The following is a 21,114-nucleotide window of genomic DNA, read 5'->3' on the forward strand; positions in this document are numbered from 1 at the left end:
TCAAAGTGGTTCAAATAAATTCTGAATTTTATCTTGTTCAGGTAAAAATGTAAAACTTTTCATGGCAGGAGTTAGTATTAGGTTTTGCTTGGAGCAGTCAACATCAAAAGTCTCTGAATTTTCAGCAAACAATTTTTCTTGGATTTTAATAGCAGCATGATAGTTAACAACAAAATCATCAATTCTAGCCATTCTTTTTTTACTTAAATAATTTTGCTTCATATCCCCAAAGTGACTTTCGATAACACCTTGGGTTGAGTTATTTTGCAAAATTGTTTGAAACTTTGATTGCTTTAAAATTTTACACTTTGCTTTGTAAGTCATATACCAATTAGTTTGATCCTGGTTGGATTTGCCTTTAACAATATGACGTGAAAGATCTCCATGCAAAAGTTTTGAGGTTGAACAAATTCGACAAAGGATAATTTTAATTACTTTTTGACAAAAAAATGGATCATAATATATATTATTAGGGGACTCCGTTTTTTCAATTGAATTAAAAAGATATTTATCCGAATTAAGACATATTTCAAGTTGTCTGTTGAACCAATAAAAAAATGGCGAGCTTTTGAAGTACTACCCGTTTTTGACCCAACCGACTTCACGGCATTTGAAGTATTGGGCGGCTTTGAAGCCCCTGGTTTAGCCCCATCTGAACCCCCCTTTGGCCCAACCGACTTCACAGAAGGTGAAGTATTGGGAGGCTTTAAAGCCCCTGGTTTAGCCCCATCTGAACCCCCCTTTGGCTCAACAGACTTCACAGAAGGTGAACTATTGGGAGGCTTTAAAGCCCCTGGTTTAGCCCCAACTGAACCCCCCTTTGGCCAAACAGACTTCACAGAAGGTGAAGTATTGGGAGGCTTTAAAGCCCCTGGTTTATCCCCAACTGAACCCCCCTTTGGCCCACCCGACTTCACAGAAGGTGAAGTATTGGGCGGCTTTAAAGCCCCTTGTTTATCCCCAACTGAACCCCCCTTTGGCCCTACAGACTTCACAGAAGGTGAAGTATTGGGCGTCTTTAAAGCCCCTGGTTTTTTCCCAACTGAACCCCCCTTTGGCCCAACCGACTTCACAGAAGGTAAGGTATTGGGCGGTTTTGAAGCCCCATTTGAACCCCCCTTTGGCCCAACAGACTTCACAAAAGGTGAAGTATTGGGATGCTTTAAAGCCCCTGGTTTAGAGCCCCAACTGAACCAACCCCCCTTTGGCCTAACCGACTTTCTGTGAAGTATTGGGATGCTTTAAAGCCCCTGGTTTAGCCCCAACTGAACCCCCCTTTGGCCCAACCGACCTCCTTGAAGTCGTTGGTGCCAAGTGCAAGAACGATGTAGCTCACGTTCTCGAACCGCGTCCCCTCCGTCAGCTCGATCGCACCATGGTCGATCCCCCCGCCTGGGATCGAAATCGCAGACAGAGAGAACACCTCGCTCGCGCACTTCACCACCTGGATAATAATAAAACAGCTATATTGTAATCGTGTAAAGGTCAAAAAGATATAAAAAGCCGCCCAACCTAAGCACCTGAAGCAAGTGGTAAATTAATATTTGTCTTAATATAAATTATTTAATTTTATGTTACAAGAATAAGTACCAAAATAAATGACATATGACTTTATAAAAGGGTTTAGAAAGAACAAAAACTGCTGAATTGCAGTCCTGTGGGTCAATGCTTATATATATTGAAAATTAGTTGTAGGTCACTGGTTAACATTCATTCCCACAGTGCAATTTGTAATTTTAATTATAGTATACCGTAGTAATACAAAGTCAAAAATGTCAATGACACCGTCACATACAAAAACATGCTACGGTCATTTAAATCGACTACTTAAAGTTTCGCAGGACACATAAATAGATGCAGCGGAAGTATAAATAAAGTTCATTCACCTGCGGATAAACGATGTTCCGGCCATTGCTGTCCGTCACCAGAAGCACCGAAGGCAGCCCGGACGGCTTAGGGCGAAGGTAGGCCGTCTGCTTTCCGCTCACACCGGGAATGTACTTCATGGTCCTCGTTCGATGCCCTCGAACACTCTCCTTGCGTCTAAAGATCACCGACTGACCTGCAAAACACACTAAAGAAACTTTTAAACACTAAGGTGTCCCACAGTCAACAGCGGAATCAAGTTAAAATAATCAAACGCTTTTTCCCTGTAGATTTAGAATGTACTGGCTTGCCATACAGCGATTTTCATCAAATTCTTGGGTGAGGATAAATTTTTATTAGGCGCTAAACATAGATACACGCACTTCGCTAAAATGCGTTTTTTACGATAAATTGTACTTCGTAAAATTCATTTCGTTGGAAAACGGTGAATGGGTCAAATTAGTGACCAGGCTTTTTAATGTCATTTAGAATGTACTGGCTTGCCATACAGCAATTTTCATCAAATTCTTGGGTGCGGATAAATTTTCATTGGGCGCTAAACTTTGCTAATCGCACTGCGCTAAAATGCTTTTTTTACGATATATTGTACTTGTTAAAAGTCATTTCGTTGGAAAACGGTGAATGGGTCAAATTAGTGACCCAGCTTAATGTGATTAAGAATGTACTGGCTTGCCATACAGCGATTTTCATCGAATTCTTGGGTGAGGATAAATTTTTATTGGGCGCTAAACTTTGCTAATCGCACTTCGCTAAAATGCGTTTATTGCGATAAATTGTACTTCGTAAAAGTCATTTCGTTGGTAAACGGTGAATGGGTCAAATTAGTGACCAAGCTTAATGTCATTTAGAATGTAGTGGCTTGCCATACAGCAATTTTCATCAAATTCTTGGCTGAGGATACATTTTTATTCGGCGCTAAACTTTGATACACGCACTGCGCTAAAATGCGTTTATTGCAATAACTTGTACTTCGTAAGTCATTTCGTTGGAAAATGTTGAATGGGTCAAATTAGTGACCAGGCTTAATGTCATTTAGAATGTGTTTGCTTGCCATACACTAATTTTCATCAAATTCTTGGGTGAGGATAAATTTTTATTAGGCGCTAAACATAGATACACGCACTTCGCTAAAATGCGTTTTTTACGATAAATTGTACTTCATTTCGTTGAAAGACGGCCAATGAGGCAAACCACACTCTGAATCCCCGGGATTTGATCAGTTTCATTCCAAAGGGTGATTGAAATCACTTTCTTGAAATGATTGTGAATTGCCTTATCTTCTAAAACAGGGGTGACGCACCTATTTGCTGTCGCGGGCCACTTTGTCAGTTACCGCTGAGTAAGCGGGCCACACAGCTTTTAACTCATGCTATAAAACCTGTTAAAATCATAAAAAAATGTTCAATGGCAAGATAAGCTTACACTTAACTAGTTACTACTGCAATGTGCTGAAGCAGCAACAGGCTCATGGTGTTAAATTTCATTATTATTAGTATATTTTATGACACAACAATGAATAAACAGTTGAATCCTGAATTGATGGTTACTGTATGGATTTACACAACTCTACGATCCCTGCATGATATACGCCAGTGGTTCTTAACCTTTTTTTAGCCGCGTCCCCCTTTTATAATTTTTCTATGCCCCCTACGAAAAGCAATTCGGCATTTTTTGATTAATATCACTGAGACAATATGAAAATAGTTAAGCGTATTGCTGGTCGCGCGAAGCGCGAAAAAATTGGGTTTGATTTCCTTGAATTGGCTAAATTGCAATTTAGGAGGCTTTTAGCATTGGGCACACAACAAATTGCTGTGCTCTACACATTGATTTTTATCGGGCTGATTTTGAAAAACGTGTTGTGGGGAAATTGACTCACAAGTTGTAAGGCAGTGATGTGGAGCGCAAAAAGTCCAGCGCAAAAATTAAACATTACGTTCTCGTTTTTTAAAAGATGTTACGACACACAATTACCACGGCAATATTACAAAGAACGTTATAGATTTGCGCAAAAAAGAGTCCCCTGTTGCTAGCCCGTTATCATATATAAAATATGGAACAAAAATAGTTCGAAAGGGAACTTTTATCAGTTATCTATTAGTTAGCAAAACTGAAATTAAATAGGGCCGTTATTTCTTCGATGATATAGACAGAAAACATGCAATGGCACTCAAAAGAGAATTTGTACTTAAAAAGAAAAAAATTAGATAATTGAAATTACGCGCGTAGCGCGACAATTTTGGGCAGTTTCAAAGGTAAAGTTGGGAAAAAACACAGTTTGTACATCTGTAGGAGTGGTGCCTAACCTAAACGAGACCATTAAAATCACGTAAGAAAATTAAATAATCAAGTAAAGCTCGCGCCCCCTGAAGAATTGCTTGGCCAGGGGGGCGCGCCCCCGGTTAAGAACCGATGATATACGCGTTATTTAATTTGGCTATTAGCTTTTGATATCGCATCGCAAAGAGTAGAAGCGGGTCAAAGAAACTTTAAGACTGCCTTGTCCTCACCCGAATGCTTCGCGGGCCACGTGTTCGTCACCCCTGTTCTAAAACAATGCTTCCTCTCTGAGGTTTTGCACGAAGAATATAGCATTTTTTTCGTTGAGAGGTCTTCGAAAAAGTTAGTTTTTCTGCAAAAATCTGAATGGCATGAGTTAGTGACTAACGTTATGTTATTAAGTGTTGTATTGGGTAGTTTAACTGTAATTTTTAGGAAAATCGTGGGAAAGGAAAAAAGTTATAACCTGTCAAGTTTCAATTATCGCATGATAATTAAACTGTAAAATGTTCAAATTCACATAATAAATTTTCAGGAAAATATATCAGGAATTGATTTAGTTTATTTACAACATTTGTTTAAGAACCTTTCTTTGTGTGAATGTTCAATACTGTACCTTTAAACTATTGCCTCGTTGTTCGTTTCCTTTGTTGCTATTGTTACGTCTTCAAAAGCCCCAAGGTATTTCCCCATGTCAACCTTTTCTTGTCTAATGAAAAAAATAAAATTTATGGTTATTGGTTACATTGATGTTGTATCAATAAATGTTTAGAAAGTGAGATATAGCTCTTTGCAAGCAGTGTATACTTTTTATTTTAGTTTTTTTGTTTATTTGAAATACAAACTGCAATAAAATATGAGTGAATCTTCCTATGTCGAATACTTATAAAAATATCGGTGTATAGGTTTACTGATAAGCGTTTATTAAACTCGCTATTAAATTTTCTTGAATATGTTTTTTTTAGTTCTTAGATTGGCAATAAACAATTTGGTGGTAAACGGATTGAAAAATTAAAAAAAAAAAATACCAAAAATTATTTCGCCGAAATGACAATGGTATTCTTTAGGTTTTCATTTAATTCATCTGTACTGTTTGCTTGTTGGATTTCCCATTGATCACTTGAGGATCCAGTGCTAATGTTTAGGTCTGATAATTTGTCCATTTTTTCATTTAGTGTACTAAACTCCTTTCGAATAAATGAATAACCCTTGGGTATTTCAAGAAGTAAAACCTCATGATCTGCTGTGGATTGATTTGACCCTTTTGTTCGGTAATCTATACTGTTGGAACTCTTCCTGCATACTAAAAATGGTCTGAAACCTATTCTATAAAATATATTACAAGAAACAAACCTTTTCTGGCTTGGAGAATTTTTACATTCTGAATGTAAATGCTATCACTATCTGTTCTGACAAGTGGTGGTGGATTCCAATCTTCATCACCAGAAGTATCACTTGTATTTACCTTAAAAAATGAAGTTAATTTGCTTAATTGCTCTGTAAATTAACTTCACATAAAAATAAAACTTACTTGATTGGCATACAACAGTACATGAACTAATTGTCCAATTTTTTTCTGGGTCACTTTCTTGCAATGCAAGCTGTTGCACGTTCGCTGATAAAGGAGGCCACTTACAACTCTCGAGGCTCAGCATCCATGATCGAGGTACAATATCAGTTGTACCATCTTGAAATTTAACACACAAAAACCTCTTCATTCTTAATTAGCTATATATTTCTAGGGTACACTATGCACGGATCTGTAATGAAGATGATACAAGTTCGTATCGAAACGTCTTAATCAAGATGCTGTCGATCTACTCGACCTTTTTGGCTTTGAAATTTATTATTAAGCTATATATTTCTAAATGCACATAAATATACATTAGTGAAGCATAAGACACACAACAAAAACATCTTCATATGGCAAAATAACAGACTTTTTAACATTATTTTCAATATGCACAACACTATATTCAGCATCAAGGACTGAAACTTTCCAAATTCCAACTTCTGTAGAGCATATCGGCTCTTCAAAAAAAGGTTCCATCTTTAGGAATTTTCGAACAATGAAAAACAAAATAGCTCCTTGTTTGACAATATCAAAAACTTTGTAAAATACACTGTTCAGAAAAATTGTTGAATCGGCACAAGTATATTTGGTTTAATGACACACTTATTGGATAAAAAAATTTCTTTTACAATTGAAACTGTTTGATTTTTAAATAATTGCTCAATTATGCTGCATGCAACTCTTGTTTTTTTTTAAAGGCAACACTTCAAAATTCCTATCAAAATTTTGAACATGAATGTTTCTGTGATAAGCAAACCATGCACACTGCTGTAATGGTCGAAACCCTGATTTTATATGATTCTTTAACATGCCAAGATAACTTTCAAATGGAAAACAGGACACATTACCCAAATTACCATATCTAATACAATCATAGGTAATATGAATAAGCGAGTGCACATTATAACTTACAACAGCTTTTTCATACAATAAAGTAGAGTCTCTAACAAATCTATACAAACAATCGGATGACATTTGCAATTTTGCGGTTGAAGAACTAGTTTAAAGTAGAATTCTAAATGCACAGCATAACTTTAAAAAATGCAAATATTTCGTATTACATAAAGCAGTTTTGCTTTTTAGCACAACAGGTCCAACATAAAGCATAAGCAAACGAAATTCCATTGCCTTCCATTGTAAAATATCCTTAAGAGGGCGCAATTTTCTGTTAAACTCTTTAGGTATATATTTCTGGTAATGTAATATTTTTAAAGATATAAATTTTACCGCATTTAGAGACAATTTTGCCTGTAATTGTTGTCGGACACCTTTCCACCACAACAACAAACGTCTCATTACCCCTAAGCAAGCCAAATGCATGTAATCTAATACAAAATTGGACACCATGTAGACATTTCTTTTTGCTAAAATTGATACTCCAGTGTGATGTGTTTTATCGTTTTGTGCCTTGAAATCCTCATCGGTTCGAGATGTACAATCTATTTTCGGAAAACAAACTCGGTGGCAATGATATTCCCCTTTCACTGTACATCTCTCACAGCTGTAATAGCCTGAATGGGACTTAATCAGTTTAAGGCTTGCACGAGCAGGAGCATCACATACATAAATTCCATTATTGCCCAATTTATAAGTAGTAGTATTATTCACAATCGGATGTTGAAAGAGGGTGTCAAGATCACTGAGAAAATTCTTAAGATAAATATCGAGCAATGGGAGTTCTCTGTCAGTAGACTTGTCTGTGCAATAAATTCCAGCACAAAGGCAGTTCATTTCTGTCAAATACACCTTTACTAAAATAGGATACAGCTTATAGTCTGGGGATGATTTAAATAATGGAAGCCCATCAATGTTAATAACCAAGTAATAAGTAAGCTCATGGTCTTCTGTGTCATCCATTGAGATCAATATTTTTTTTAATCCATCTAACCAATTAGGGAAGTGTACATAAGTTCCTTCATTCATTTTATAAAAGTTTAACTTTGGTTGTGGCAATAAAGTGGAAAATGAAACAAGCAAATCATCATGAAATGTTTGGAGTCGTTTCAGTAAATTCGAAATTGCGCTCTTTGGAACATTGTGTTCAGAGAGAGTCCATGCCTGTAAAGAATTATACAAAGCGTTTCTAGCTGTATGCTGCATGACTTGCCTTGAACAAGCTAAATGGGAATCCTCATCATACTCAGGTGAAAATGATTCCAGTAAATGTGGGGAATTACTCGCAATACTTGAAATCATATTTTCGTAATTATACTTATAACTATTAAATTCTTCTTCAGAATCACTATGGTTTGACGATTGCAAAGTGTTAGTCATTTGCAAATTTTCAACTAATATTTTATGCTTTCTCCTTCTCCTCCATTTTTGTTGTCTCGAGAGTTTGGAATATGGCTTATATTCTCGTCTTGGCATTTGAACATACACAAATTAAATAAAGCAACTACGTTTATTCAATGTCAAAAAAGTTCTGAATTTTACGACAGGTTTCGTCTAGGATCCGGAATTTTTTTTCACCGCACTTCAAAAATCAAACGACCACGTGGTTACGCATGAGTAATTATTAAACATTTCGAATATAAAAACGGCTACGATAAATTTAAACACAAAAAATATAAAAGTCATGAAACTGTGGTATGATTATTAAACACACTAGAAAAATTATATATACTAAATAATTTTTTTTTTATCATTTTAAAGTTGAACTGTCGATCGATGCTCCACTGCACTCCTCGGTCATTTCTTAAACATAGAACATTATATTTGAAAATTTCAAGAATATTTTGTGAAAAAACTTTTTTTTCTACATGTTAACTAGGTGGTATGGAGGGCAAGATTACACTTCAAATATAAAGGAATGGCCATACAAGGGCCCAACTTGCAATGTATGGCATATGATGGTTTTATCAACACAGGGCCCTACCTGAGATAAGCCAATGATAAATGACATATGGGCCACAGATAATCTGTCTAAATTTTTGACTTTGTTATTTCGATTGTATTGTTGCTCACGTTTTTATTTTTTTCTTTCCTTTGTTTTCGTCATGCTTTGTATTACGAGCGTTAGATGTCATTCACTGTTAAGCAGGCAATCACTGGTCAAAGACAAATTTTAAACGAATATGCGACAGAATGGCTTTTAGTGTTTTTGGCGCTGATTCTAAAAATGCCCTCATTTTCATCTGGTTTTTGAAACATTCGCAGTTCATTTTTTCAATGTATTGCTGTAATATTAATATAGGCGCTTTGCGCACTGTGACATAATCTAACTTCGTTGTGATTCACGCACTAATATTCTTTACGGTTTATTGACATCTCTAGAAAATAGTATGGGAAATATATTTTATTAACGTTTTTTGCAATTAAATAGTTAATTTCTATGTCAAAGATGTCAAAGCTGAGTGCAAAATTGTGTTAATAAATACTCTGTAGCACTACAGGGGAAAAATTAAAATGGATAAATGTTCAATGGCAGAATTTAATCAGTAATATTGTTAGTTATCGTTTTCGTTTTTGCATTACTCTAGTAGAGAATATAAGCCTATAAGTGAACTAAGTGGCTGATATCACAAACTTTATAAAATGTTCTTGTTCGAGGAATAGAAAAGTGGAGTTCAATGTTTAGCTTCTTTTCAGAAACCTTGGTCCAGTTAGTGACGAACAAAAATGACATTTTAAGGTATGAAATCCCGTTACCAAGGATTTTAGAAATGTGAAAAAACTTGATTAGTAGTTCTATGGTGATGACCTGAGTTATGCGTATAAAAAAAGTTATATGTTAGTTTTAAGGGCTAGCTGCTATTTTTTTAAGAAGCCGCCTGAATTAAATTGTTTTATAAAGAGAGATAAAAACAAATGCTTCAAACTAATCAGCAATTAAAATAATTTACTCTAAAAAAATTATGACGTAAGAAAAGTGTTTGTTAAACAATAACAGTAAAATTCTAAAAAATGCACAACTTGTTTCAATAGAAAGTTTTATTTTGGCACAATTTAAACAAAATGTTCGCAATGAATAAAAAAACACGGGAAATTACCGAACATGAAACTCGCGCTAATTGATAGTGCCACTAGTGGCGCTCGCGAGCATCTGCCAGAACTTTTTCCACGCTTTGTTGCCACCCAGCGGCACCGCTATCCCGGGATTTATTGAGAATAAAGTCGCGAGATTTTCAATCACGTCCGGGTCGTAAGAAATATCCTGGAATTAAGTAGCGTGAAACTTGAGCACATGAGGTTTTTGTATAATGTCACAGAGTCTGCAACTAAATATTAAAAAACTAAATCTTCTTAAACTTAAAAAAAACATGAACCGCAGAACTTTCTCCCATTTCTGTGATTAATATTTCCTAACATCCAACAGCTTTGTTTATTTTGCAAGTTTTGCAAAAAAAATTATATTTAACTATTTGACTTGATTTAAGCGAAAATATTAAAATAAATAATAAAATTTCGTTATTATTTATCGAAAAAACAAATTATTTTTAAAGCAACATGTTGTACTTAACTTTATTCCCAAATTCAAAACATCTTTTGAAAAAAATTTACCTTTTCTTGACAAAGCATCAAATTTCCAATTTGTAACAATTCTCTTGTTACGTCACAATGCACAACAATGGGTCGATTGTCTCACCTCTATGACAACAGGAATGATGACGCCCTTGTCCCTCGTGGTGTTCGACCTTGCCAAGGTCACCGACACCTTGTATTTGCACCAATCGGATCGCGCGAAGGCACGTGACACAATGAAGATGACATGACGCGACGCCGATATTTTATCGACGATATTATCGGCGATATTTATTCCGACCTGAAAATCGCGCTCGTGGAAGCACAGCGCCCTTCCGTGGTTCTCCTCCAGTTCCTGAAATATTTTTTTTTAACCAGGGAGCGATTTTAAATTGCTAACTTTGGTTAAGTTTAATTGAAATTAACTCAAAATAAGCTAGTAAGAAAATGACCAATTTAACTTCTTTTGTGACGTCATTGCCATCAGCTTTGCAATGAGATAACGACGTCATACCCCGATTAGCTGAAAGGCAAATACTTCATCAGCTTTGCAGTAAGATATTGACGTCATACCCCGATTAGTTGAAAGGCAAATACGTCATCAGATTTGCAATAGGACACAAAGGCGTGGTACTGGTATCGATCCGGGGGCTTTCCCAGCTTCTTCATTTTTTCGTCTTTTTGATTTTGGCGCCAAAGTAAATCCTGGAGCACCAACTCGTCACGTGACGCGATTGCGCGCTGGGAGACAATAGGAGGCATTATGACGCGTGCGTCATTATAGAATTTATTTTAGGCGCTGCGTTTTGTTAATACAACATACGACACATAAAAGCTTAAAATATTTATCCGCAACAGGTTTAAGGTATTTTTATGGCTAAAATCGAAAGAACTTTAAGTTCACCTTTTACCTTTTTCCAACAGTTGGAAGCAGCTTGACAGAATACCAATCTTTTCCTAGAAATTGCCATTAAGGTAAAGAAACATAAAACCGGTTTAAATCTCACCTTCCTGACTCTCCAGCTGACAATCACCACAGCGAGCAGAAGAACTAAAGTTCCACAAACTGCCGCAACCACAAGCCTACTCATATCCGCTGGGGGGCAGTAGTCAGCCTTTTCCATTTCGAACAAAACGAGAAAAGGACCTGACGACCCGGAACACGTCACGTTCTAATCAAAACAAAACGTTAATACACTGCGACGTCATAAAGCAAAACGATGATACAGCTTGACGTTATAAAACGTAATGTAAGCCTAAATGCATTGTGACGTCATTAAATAGATTGTAACTAGTGCATAACGACACATAATAGGTTGTATAAGTTTATAAAACAGATTTTACGTGTTATATAAACATTTTTGTTTCAGCTAACTTTTTTGTCAGAACAAACCCCTTAATTATGTCAAACACGCAGTAATACCCGGATTCCCCTACAATGACGTCACCTTTAGGTTTTTGTTGTTCTCCGTGCGATTGTTCGAGTTCAACCAAACAATGAAACTCCGCAACTGGCAGTTGCACTCGAGGGGGTTTCCCACCAACGACACGTGGTTGATCCGCGAGAAAAGTATGACGTCATTAGTCGTGAACGTTCTGCAACATCATTAATTACGTGTAGATATTTGTGACTAACTAAATGTTGGTTTGATTACTGACTAGTTAACCAATTTTATCATAATTATAATTCTTGCAGCTAAAATAAAATATTTTCTCTAAAGATGAGTTTTGAGGCTTCTTTAAAATAAAAATATTTTTGTGTTGAGTCTTAAAGGCATTAAAAAGAGACATTTTCTCACTTGAAATTATTCAAACGAATATCCAGGTTCTCAAGTGCGGGGAGAAACCACGTCATGTTGCGTGACGTAATCAATGATGTCATGCTGTTGCTGGAAGCGCGTAAGTCGCGAAGCGTTGGAGGAAGTTTAAGGGGAAGGGACGTCAAGCGGTTACCTAGTTTATGACGTCACACGAAAAAATTAGGATTTTTTTGTTTTATGGGCAAGATTTCAAATGGTTACATAAATCTCTCACCCGTCAAATCTAGTGACGTCAATCGACTGAGGTTACGTAGGTCGATGACGTCGGTGGTTAGGTTGAGGTTACGTAAGGTCAGTGACCTCCAGTATGAGCTGCGAGGAATGTATGGCGGCTTTGTAATGTCATAGTCCAGTGTTCGCGTCTTGGTTGTCTGAAGAATCAAAGTAAAAACAACATAACAACTTATTTTCAGATAAATAGATTATTTAATCGGAGGTATATTGTTTTTATAATTCTGATCATTGTGAACAATATATTTTATGTTTTTATGTAGTTATTGTATTCTTAGCCACTTACCATTTGAGTGTGCAGTGAGCAATCAAGAAAAGCCAAACTTCTGTTCCATTCGCACTTTTCGGGAATACATTTGTACTGGTAGCTACGACATACGTGATATTAATGCAACTTATTTATATAATAAATACAGTTGCAAAAACCTACAACCAATCATGTCAGCATCGATTTAGACACCATCTATTATAAATAATAAGTAATACTGCTGTCTATAATCCTCTTGTGACGTAGTAAGGCAGTTGTCACGTAGCTATATTTAAATTTGACGTAAATAACGTAGTTGTGACTTGTGACAAAGTAATGGTATAGTGGCGTAAAAATGGTGTTGTGACGTATTAATAGTTCTATGTCGTAAAGTTATGACGTAGTAGTAGTACTACTGACTCGAAGAGTCCGGTGAGTTGAGTGATGGGGCGTTTCCTTGCAATTATGGGCGTGGCACATCTCGGCACCTCGTGGAATTCATCGAGAATATTCTCTCTTCGTGTTCTCAACACATCTTGGAAGTAAACCACCAGGGACTGGATCGAACAATCGCAACGCTGCAACAAAAAATATAACAGAAACTTCAATGTGGGGAATAAACAATTTATCGCGCTTTAACCAAACGAAGCACGGCTGTAGATCCATATAAATATTATCTCTAACAAAACAAATGTTTTTTTGTAAGGTTGTGCAAATGTTAGGAATAAAACCCTGCGAAATTGTATTGATTTGAGATGTTTACAATAATTATCGTTCTGTATTTGTGTAATATATAAACCATTTTTTCCAACCATTTGGTCGCAAATCAAAATTGTGTGGCCGTTTAATTTAAATTTGTTTGGCCGACAACTGCAGTAGTTTATATGGTTAGATTTTTGAAGACAGGGAAAATTGCGGAAGCTATACAAAGATATGACTTGTAATTATTAAATTCGAACTCGTTTATCCTAATATCTTATGTTTTGTTGTCTTATTATTCAGTGACCATAAATAGGCACCAAAGCTTGGCAGTTCTCTAACGCTTAATATTCAGGTCGCCGCAAAGAAAGGTTGAGAAACCATAAAGGCGAAGCGGTAACTTGTCGACCTGTATCGAACTTATTTCTAAGAATATCAAGAAGTAACAAAAACTCTTTTTAAACCATACTCTGACACAGAAGCTAGTTTTACTAACCATCGGGTTGCCTTGGAGACCGACCCACTTTAGTGAAGTCATCGGCAACAATTGATAGTTGTAGATCATTGTGATGTCATTGTCGTTAAGTAATAGCCTTCTGAGGTTGACCAATCGGTTTAAAGTTGGCTGTACCGACGCCGAGATCTCCTTTATTCGATTGTGACGTAATGAAAGGACTTCGAGCGACGCGGGTAATCCCCGAGGAAAGTTGGCGATAGAATTGTGGTCGAGGAAAAGTCTGGAAGGAATTCGTTGGTCAAATAAAAGTGGAATTGCTTGAACTGACAATTAATATAGTACACTCTGCAAAGTTGCTTGTATGAATTAATGATTTTCATTCACATTAATTGAAGATGATAAAAGCTCGTATCGAAACGTCCTAATCAAGATGATGTCGATTTATTCGACCTTTTTGAGTTAAAGTTGGAGGTTTAGTCGCACAAAAATGACTAAGTTAACTATAATGGAAATTAAAATCTTTTAACTTTACTAAGTCAAAATAATATTTAGAATATCATTAATTTTCCATTGATGTGACTAATTTATGTTCGTTTAAATGTTTAACGGCATAAAAATAATTTTTTTGTTCAAGCCTTTAATATTTCTGGTTATAATGGATAATAAAACAAAATTAGATTTGTTTGTATTCCATTTTTTTTTAATAATTTATTATTTTTTTTCAGTAGACAAAGAGTGGCCCAAATAAATTATAAAAGATTCATTCTTTTATTTGCATACGTTTCGGCAAGTGGGTATGCCATCTTCAGTGCAGTAAAATAAGGTTAAGATAAAGGCGAATCATTATATAGACGCTCGGAAACGTATGCAAATAAAAGAATGAATCTTTCATCATTTATTTACGCCACTCTTTTTCTACTGAATATTATAAACAGATCCAATATTTTTTTATTTAGTCAACCACATTTAAAAATGCTTTAATCAAAATTTACTACAGCATTTGATTTTGATCAACCAATTAAAATTTTTCGCCCGCAAGCAGTTGGTCTTAGTAATGAAAATCAAAAAAATATTAAACAAGTTAAAATATACTGAGAAGCGATTTAATCTTGGTAAAATACTTAATATAAATTTTACAACTGGAAGTAATTAAACATCTTAATGCTAAAGCAATTTTTTGTCTAATAAAATGACATGTATTTGAATGTTTGATTGTATCTGTTCTGCTTGTTTGAGCATAGTGATGACGTCATTTGATATCGGATTGGGTCGCGATACATTTTGTTCAAAATATCGGTATCGGAATTGATAAACGAGTATAAGTATTTAAAACATTTAAACAAACTCACAGCAACATTTGATTTTGATTGGCGAATTCCTCATCCGGGACCCACGTAATGTTACGGTTGAATGAAACTTCGTAACGCTTCACTGACACCGGCGGGCTCGGCGGAAAAGCCCCCATGCTATTGTTGACGCAATAAAGGTCTGTGACGTTGAACACGCAGGTCGGCTCTGATTGGCTGAGATTTCGCTTGTAGGCGTACAGCTTGGAAACATCCCCTAAACTGAAACCTGGCGCGAGATTTTACAGGGAAATAAATTATTCATTTACTAAGCAAGACTATTTATTGGAAACAATAATATATCAAGAATAATTATTTATAAGTAGAGTATTAATACCAACGGCTTAATAAAACCAATTATTCACTATCATCGACGACAGAATAAGATCTAAACATGTCAGAATAATCACCTTAACTCATCAGAATAATACCGAATTCTGGCGATCATTGAAACGATAACTTGTGTAACTTAAATTTAAATACTTCTAATTTGGTTTATAGAATGAAAAAAAGCATAAAGGGTATTTTTAGGTGCTTTGCTTTATTTAATTAAAATCAACAAAATATTAGTGTGATATTTTAACGAAGTCATATAACATTTCGAATTGTTTCGTCACTAGATCAAAAAATATCGACCAAACTACATTAGTCCTTAACCCTAATTTATAAGAGCGCATATCCGGCTTGTAATAGAATAGATTTTTTTTTACAAAATTGCGTTCAATTTTGTTAGGAATTCAATTTTAATACTTTATTTGTTAAAAAATGCCCCAAAATGTCGACTTAAATACATCATTAAACATATTGTGGAACAGCGCATCGTGGGCTTTCAATAAATCGGATGCCCCGAAATGGCGTCCAAACAACTTACCTCCTTGTAGCATCTTGCACCTTTCCTTTAGTATTTGAGTTTGTGAAAGAAGTTTATGTTCGGTGAGCCAGACCAGGAACTTGAGAAACTGTTTGTTGCACACCCAAGGATTCGCATCAACATTGAACGAGGAACAATTGGCGCAGTAATCGTATTCCGACTCTGATCGTATAGTCTCAATACGATTGTTGTTCACACTCACCGTTCGCACACTGGGGGAAACACCAGACGGTAGGTTCAGCAATCTGGCGAAATTTATTTAAAAAAATTTGTTTTTATTTTCGACTGCAAAGTGTGATGACGTTAGCTGCTAGGGGTGTGCCATAATATCGGGTAAAAATTGAAAGCCCGATATTTTGTGATCGTATCGCTACTCGTCCGATACCAGGGGGTTATCGGCGCCAAGTTTAGCCACGATTTTTTACGTTTTCATTTGTCACGTTATGAAGCAATTTGATATGGGATCGCGATACTTTTTTTTTCCCCAAAATATTGCTATCGGAAAGTGTCATACTTTCACAGTATCTCATTTTAAAATGTTAGTTTATAAACTTTATTTAGTGAAATTGTAATTTTTCAGTTGTGGGAAGGCCCCTTCGCCCACCTGTTGTGGGAAAGCCCCCTCACCCACCTGTTGAGGGAAAGAACCTTAACCAACCTGTTGTGGAAAAGTCCCGGAAAAACCCCTTCAACCACTTGTTGTTGTGAAAGCCCCTTCAACCACCTGTTGTTTTGGGAATGCCCTTTCACCCACCTGTTGTGTGTAATGGTGAGTATGTCGAGCTTGACAAGGCGCACAAAGGTCAAGGGGTCAATGTACTCCACTTTGTTGTAATTCAACTCTAGAGTGAGTAGGGAAGGGGGGAGGTCCATGGGGATTCCCCGTAGCTCGTTGTGGGAAATCTCCAGATGCGAGAGGTTTGTGAGCCTTTCCCACTGGATGTCGCTGACGAGCTGGATCTTGTTGTAGTTCAGTCTCAAGTTTTCAAGCTGAAGGGGCAAGTTGGTGGGTGCACGATCCAGATTGTTAGCCAACAAGTCAAGAGAGCGCAGTGACGTCATTTGGTCGAACCTGACGTTAGCGTTAACGTCACAATAGGATAGTTTTAGCGTGGTGACGTTTAGGTATGCGGGAATTCGTTGAAGCGGAACCTTGCATTTGTGGATCCAGATGGTGGTTAGTCGAGCGGAACGAAAAACATGACTGACGATCATCGAGAAGTTTCCTCCCTGGATTTTGAGGATCCTTAAACTTCGCGGCCACGTCATCGCTCGTAACGTAGCGAGTTGCGTCATCGGAACTTTGTTCAAATACAACGTTCTTATTGTTTGGGGGAGACATCCCGGGTATTCGCCGCCAATGTAGTACAGTGACGTCACATTGAGGGAAGGTCTTACGTCACAGTGGTTGGGCGGGTGCGGGTGGTCGGGGGAGGCCACGAAGCGAGGGAGTCCTTTTGTTTGCCGTATCGTCACTTTCCGACAAGAATCTGCAACGAACAAATAGCGATGTCTGGTGGTAGCTCTCATTGCGGCTCTATAAACACTAGATGGCGGTATTTTGTTATTTCTTAATTTAGGCAGATGCAAAAGTCAAGAAACAGACTAGAAAATTCTCACTTTTCCTAAAATAATGGTAACACAAACTGAGTAGTTCTGTAGACAAAAACTATTCTATTTATGCACTGTTCGAAAAGTTAAAAAAACAATTGATCAACACGTTGACTGATGATTATAGCTAATATATAATATATTAAGATACTACACTTGCCCATCGCACATATAGAACAAAAATAGCATAAAGTTATTCTTTTGTTTTGAATTATCAAAATAGATGTGCCCCGCTTTATACAATTGTTTAAATACAGTTAAAAATATTAATATTGGCCCGAATATACAGACAAGGTTAGAGACACCAGGAAGCCAGTCCCAGTTAAACACGTCCCTTCCGTTGTTGTAAAGATATAATGGTTCCATATTGATTATTTGTTAGTTCACATGAAAGAAAATACAACTTTAAAACATATCATCCCAAACGGAGTTAAAAAAAAAACAATTTTTAAAACTGGTGACAGACAGACTCACCAGGCAGCCAGTCCCAGTTGAATAAGTCTCTTCCGTTGTTGTAAATATATAAAGTCTCCATCTTGGTCATCTTCCGCATTATTCGGAGTTGGTTCGGTGAGCTAAAGTTGAAGTCTGGATAAATTAAGTTTGATTAAGTTGGATGAATAAGTTGGGTTGAGTTGGATGACTAAGTTCTATAAAATAAGTTGGTTTAAATAAGCTGCATGAATCAGTTGGATTAAGTTGGATGTAATAACTTTGATTAAGTTGGGTTAGGTTGGATAAAATAAGTTGTGATAAGTTGAAATAAGTTGGACGAATGAGTTGAATTAACTTGGGTTAATAAGTTGGATGAATAAGTTGGCTTAATGCCCTTGGAGCAGTGTTTTCAATTTTTTTTCGCGGCGACTCAAATGTGAAGCGTAAGTATAACAGCAAAGCAAATTCACTTCACTAAACTTTTTGCAAGTGACATTAGATGTATATGAGCCATATCTTCGTATTGGATCCGCAAATTTATCAAATTTCGGAGAAATCTTACTGAGAACCAATCTCAATAAATTTCCCCATGTAAAACGACTGCAGTCGGCGAGTCAACAAAATTAAACAGCCACCCATGATTTGAGAAACACTATTTTAAAGCTCGCAAGGGTCCTGCAAATGTACTACAAATTGATGGAATTTTAGTTTTACACAAGGCAAGAGTTCTTTGTAAAAGTTTATGTTTGATTTCTTTTTGTTGGACCTCAATATTCTGGACATATTAACACGTAAGTGTGTTTTTTCAGCACTGTTGGTTATTGGCCCAGGCCTATTAACCTAAGGAGTTCGTTAGCCCAATAAGTTGTAAGTGCCTTAAAACAAGTTGGGAACATCTGTTGCGTATAGTTGCAATGTTTTAAGCAAACATGAATTACACCCAAAGTTTTGTTAAATTTTAGCTAGTGCTACTTTTACTTGTCCCTCTAATTGAGATTGTATACAAAATACGTATCTGCGGAGTCGGACTCGGGACTCCGATTAAGACCACCTAAAACTACCATAGTCCGACGTGTGCATGCGCAGTATCAAATACGCAATTGATAAGGCCACAAAATTGTAAAAGTTGAATGGCATATGATGAAATGTTTTCCGACCACGTACTGTGGGTGGATGAATGATATGACATCCTATGAGTGGATGGTTTTGTAAATTGGCGGAATACAGGTTTTAAAGTTGGAGCCGGATTTGGCTTATCTTTAACCGATTTCGCAGCCATGGTAGAAATGTTCCAAACCAAAGTAATTCGGCCATTGAGTACACATATTAGGGCAAATATTTTTTGACCAAAAAATAACAAGTTTTGACCTAAAAAATTAAAATTTTGACAAAATTTGACCTGTTGGAAACATATGGATTTAAACAACCCCAATGTTGTTCGAAGTGGCGACACGTTTTTGATGTTTTACTGACTACCGGTTGAACTTTGGGTTTATGCAAATCTTATGAAAATGCTTAGTTGAAACAACTATAAAAATGCCAAAGAAAAACGAGACGCTGGTTATAGATTTTTCTTCAATATAGCTTTAGATGATGTAAACATGAAGTAAGCAATCTATTCCGAAGTACAACTTTGCGTTTTAACCTAACTGACGATAAATGTTCCTTCCAAGCACAGTTACGTCACACTATATATGTTTATTACGTCACACTTACTTCGTATGCGAAAGTGTGTGATGTTGCTTAAGGAAAGTTCCTCCAAGCTCGGATTGTCGCCCGAACATTGAACACTTATTTCGCCTTGGGAAGCTTTATAACCTTGAGTGCACCTGCGTGGTTACCATGGTTACCTTCCACATTGAAAAGTAAATTGTAAAATAATAGTAGGTTTACAACTTGAGGTAATTAAATGTTAACGCTATAGCGTTTAGATCAGTGGTTCTCAACCTTTTTTTCATCGCGTACCACCTCGAGGTTTTATGATCTTGTTGCGTACCAACAAATTAACGAAAAACGTAGCTTTACTCAAAATGTATATAGGATTATTAACAAGGGCGGATTAGCTAATTAGTTAGTCCGGAAATTTCGAAACAAATGCTGCTCACTAGTCTCGAAAAAGTGTCTTTTTTTAACTTTGCAAGATACCGGTAGTCAAGTTTTGATTCTTTGTTGTTTTGCTATGTCCTGGAAAGAAATAATTCCTATCATTACTGAAGCGTAAAATATCTAACTATACAATCATTGCGATGAATGTATAGTTTATTACAGTAGAAAACACGTTTACCCTTTTGGTAAAACTGTTATTTTACTTAAAACATACTGCGTACCACCCAAAATGACTTCGCGTACCACTAGTGGTACGCGTACCACAGGTTGAGAACCAGAGGGTTTTAACTTTACTTGTTTCACTTGTTCAAGTAATGACGTCATTTGGTATCAGATTGGATCGCGATACTTTGCCAAAATATTGGAATAAAATGAAGTATCGGACTTATCCAGTTACGACAATGCTGTCATTTATGACGTCACTAGTTGCATTTATTGCTATGGCAACGCTACTTACTGACACCCAGTGGTCGTCGGACAATGGTCGTTTTTTTTCCTAAACACAACTTTTCCCTGGATAGAAACAATAAACAGCAGTACGACCGCTAGAGTCGTCATTGCTCCGGTGACGATAATTCGAGTGCGTTGCTAAGCAACAAGCGTTGCTAGGCAACCAACAGTTGATTTCCGTTTAAATCCGTTTCTACAGAGTAATGAGCATATCCTCAGACATCTCACAAACTTGTTTCTTAAGTGATTCGAAGAAGTTTCATTTCAGTGTACTTGATAAATATTTTAATTTTAAACGAAACATGCTGAAAACAAACGACGTTACAATAAATTAACCAGTATAGTTCACAACCTTAATTGGGTGGTTCTTGACCTCTAATGGGCTCGCAACACTTTGTGCCCCTTTGCTCACATGTTAGAAAAATGCGTCGTCACAAGGCAGATCCCTTCTGCAAGCATCTACTCACACAATTCACAAACAACTGCCTTTACTTGCTCAAGTTTCAATTACTTCCGCTGCTTCTAAAATACCTACCAAATTGGGAATTCCCCTCCAGTACAATAAACCTTAAGTAGAGCTCGACATCTTGAACTTTACATTCAAATTTAAAGCAACAATTTGAATATTTTGACTTTC

At 36.5% G+C, this 21,114-nt stretch overlaps 1 protein-coding gene across 1 annotated transcript; it reads right to left on the reverse strand.

Annotated features, from left to right (window-relative positions):
* Positions 1-1,255: 1,255 nt before the first annotated feature.
* On the reverse strand, positions 1,256-20,600 carry LOC146141676 (uncharacterized). The gene is made up of 18 exons (XM_083390456.1): positions 20,485-20,600; positions 19,638-19,750; positions 17,961-18,074; positions 16,630-17,365; positions 15,876-16,120; positions 15,008-15,233; positions 13,698-13,938; positions 12,923-13,080; positions 12,542-12,623; positions 12,239-12,395; positions 12,004-12,157; positions 11,653-11,800; positions 11,212-11,376; positions 10,778-10,945; positions 10,329-10,559; positions 5,521-5,632; positions 1,887-2,062; positions 1,256-1,444 (listed from the first exon to the last, which is right to left on the reverse strand). The coding sequence occupies exons 1-18, from the start codon at positions 20,583-20,585 to the stop codon at positions 1,256-1,258; spliced, it is 3,516 nt and encodes a 1,171-aa protein (XP_083246582.1). The 5' UTR covers positions 20,586-20,600.
* Between the last annotated feature and the right edge of the window lie 514 nt (positions 20,601-21,114).

Source organism: Ascidiella aspersa, chromosome 5 (genome assembly GCF_963924565.1).
Source record: "Ascidiella aspersa chromosome 5, kaAscAspe10.2, whole genome shotgun sequence".
In the NCBI taxonomy this organism is placed as follows: Eukaryota; Metazoa; Chordata; class Ascidiacea; order Phlebobranchia; family Ascidiidae; genus Ascidiella; species Ascidiella aspersa.

What these genes read in the sequence shown, in the direction of transcription:
- LOC146141676 (XM_083390456.1), bottom strand. Translation starts at nt 20,585, where the DNA reads ATGACGACTCTAGCGGTCGTACTGCTGTTTATTGTTTCTATCCAGGGA. An exon ending in CCGACGACCACTGGGTGTCA is followed by an intron (nt 19,751 to 20,484) that starts GTAAGTAGCGTT and finishes GTAACCACGCAG; the next exon opens with GTGCACTCAAGGTTATAAAG. An exon ending in CAACTCACCGGACTCTTCGA is followed by an intron (nt 12,624 to 12,922) that starts GTCAGTAGTACT and finishes CGTATGTCGTAG; the next exon opens with CTACCAGTACAAATGTATTC.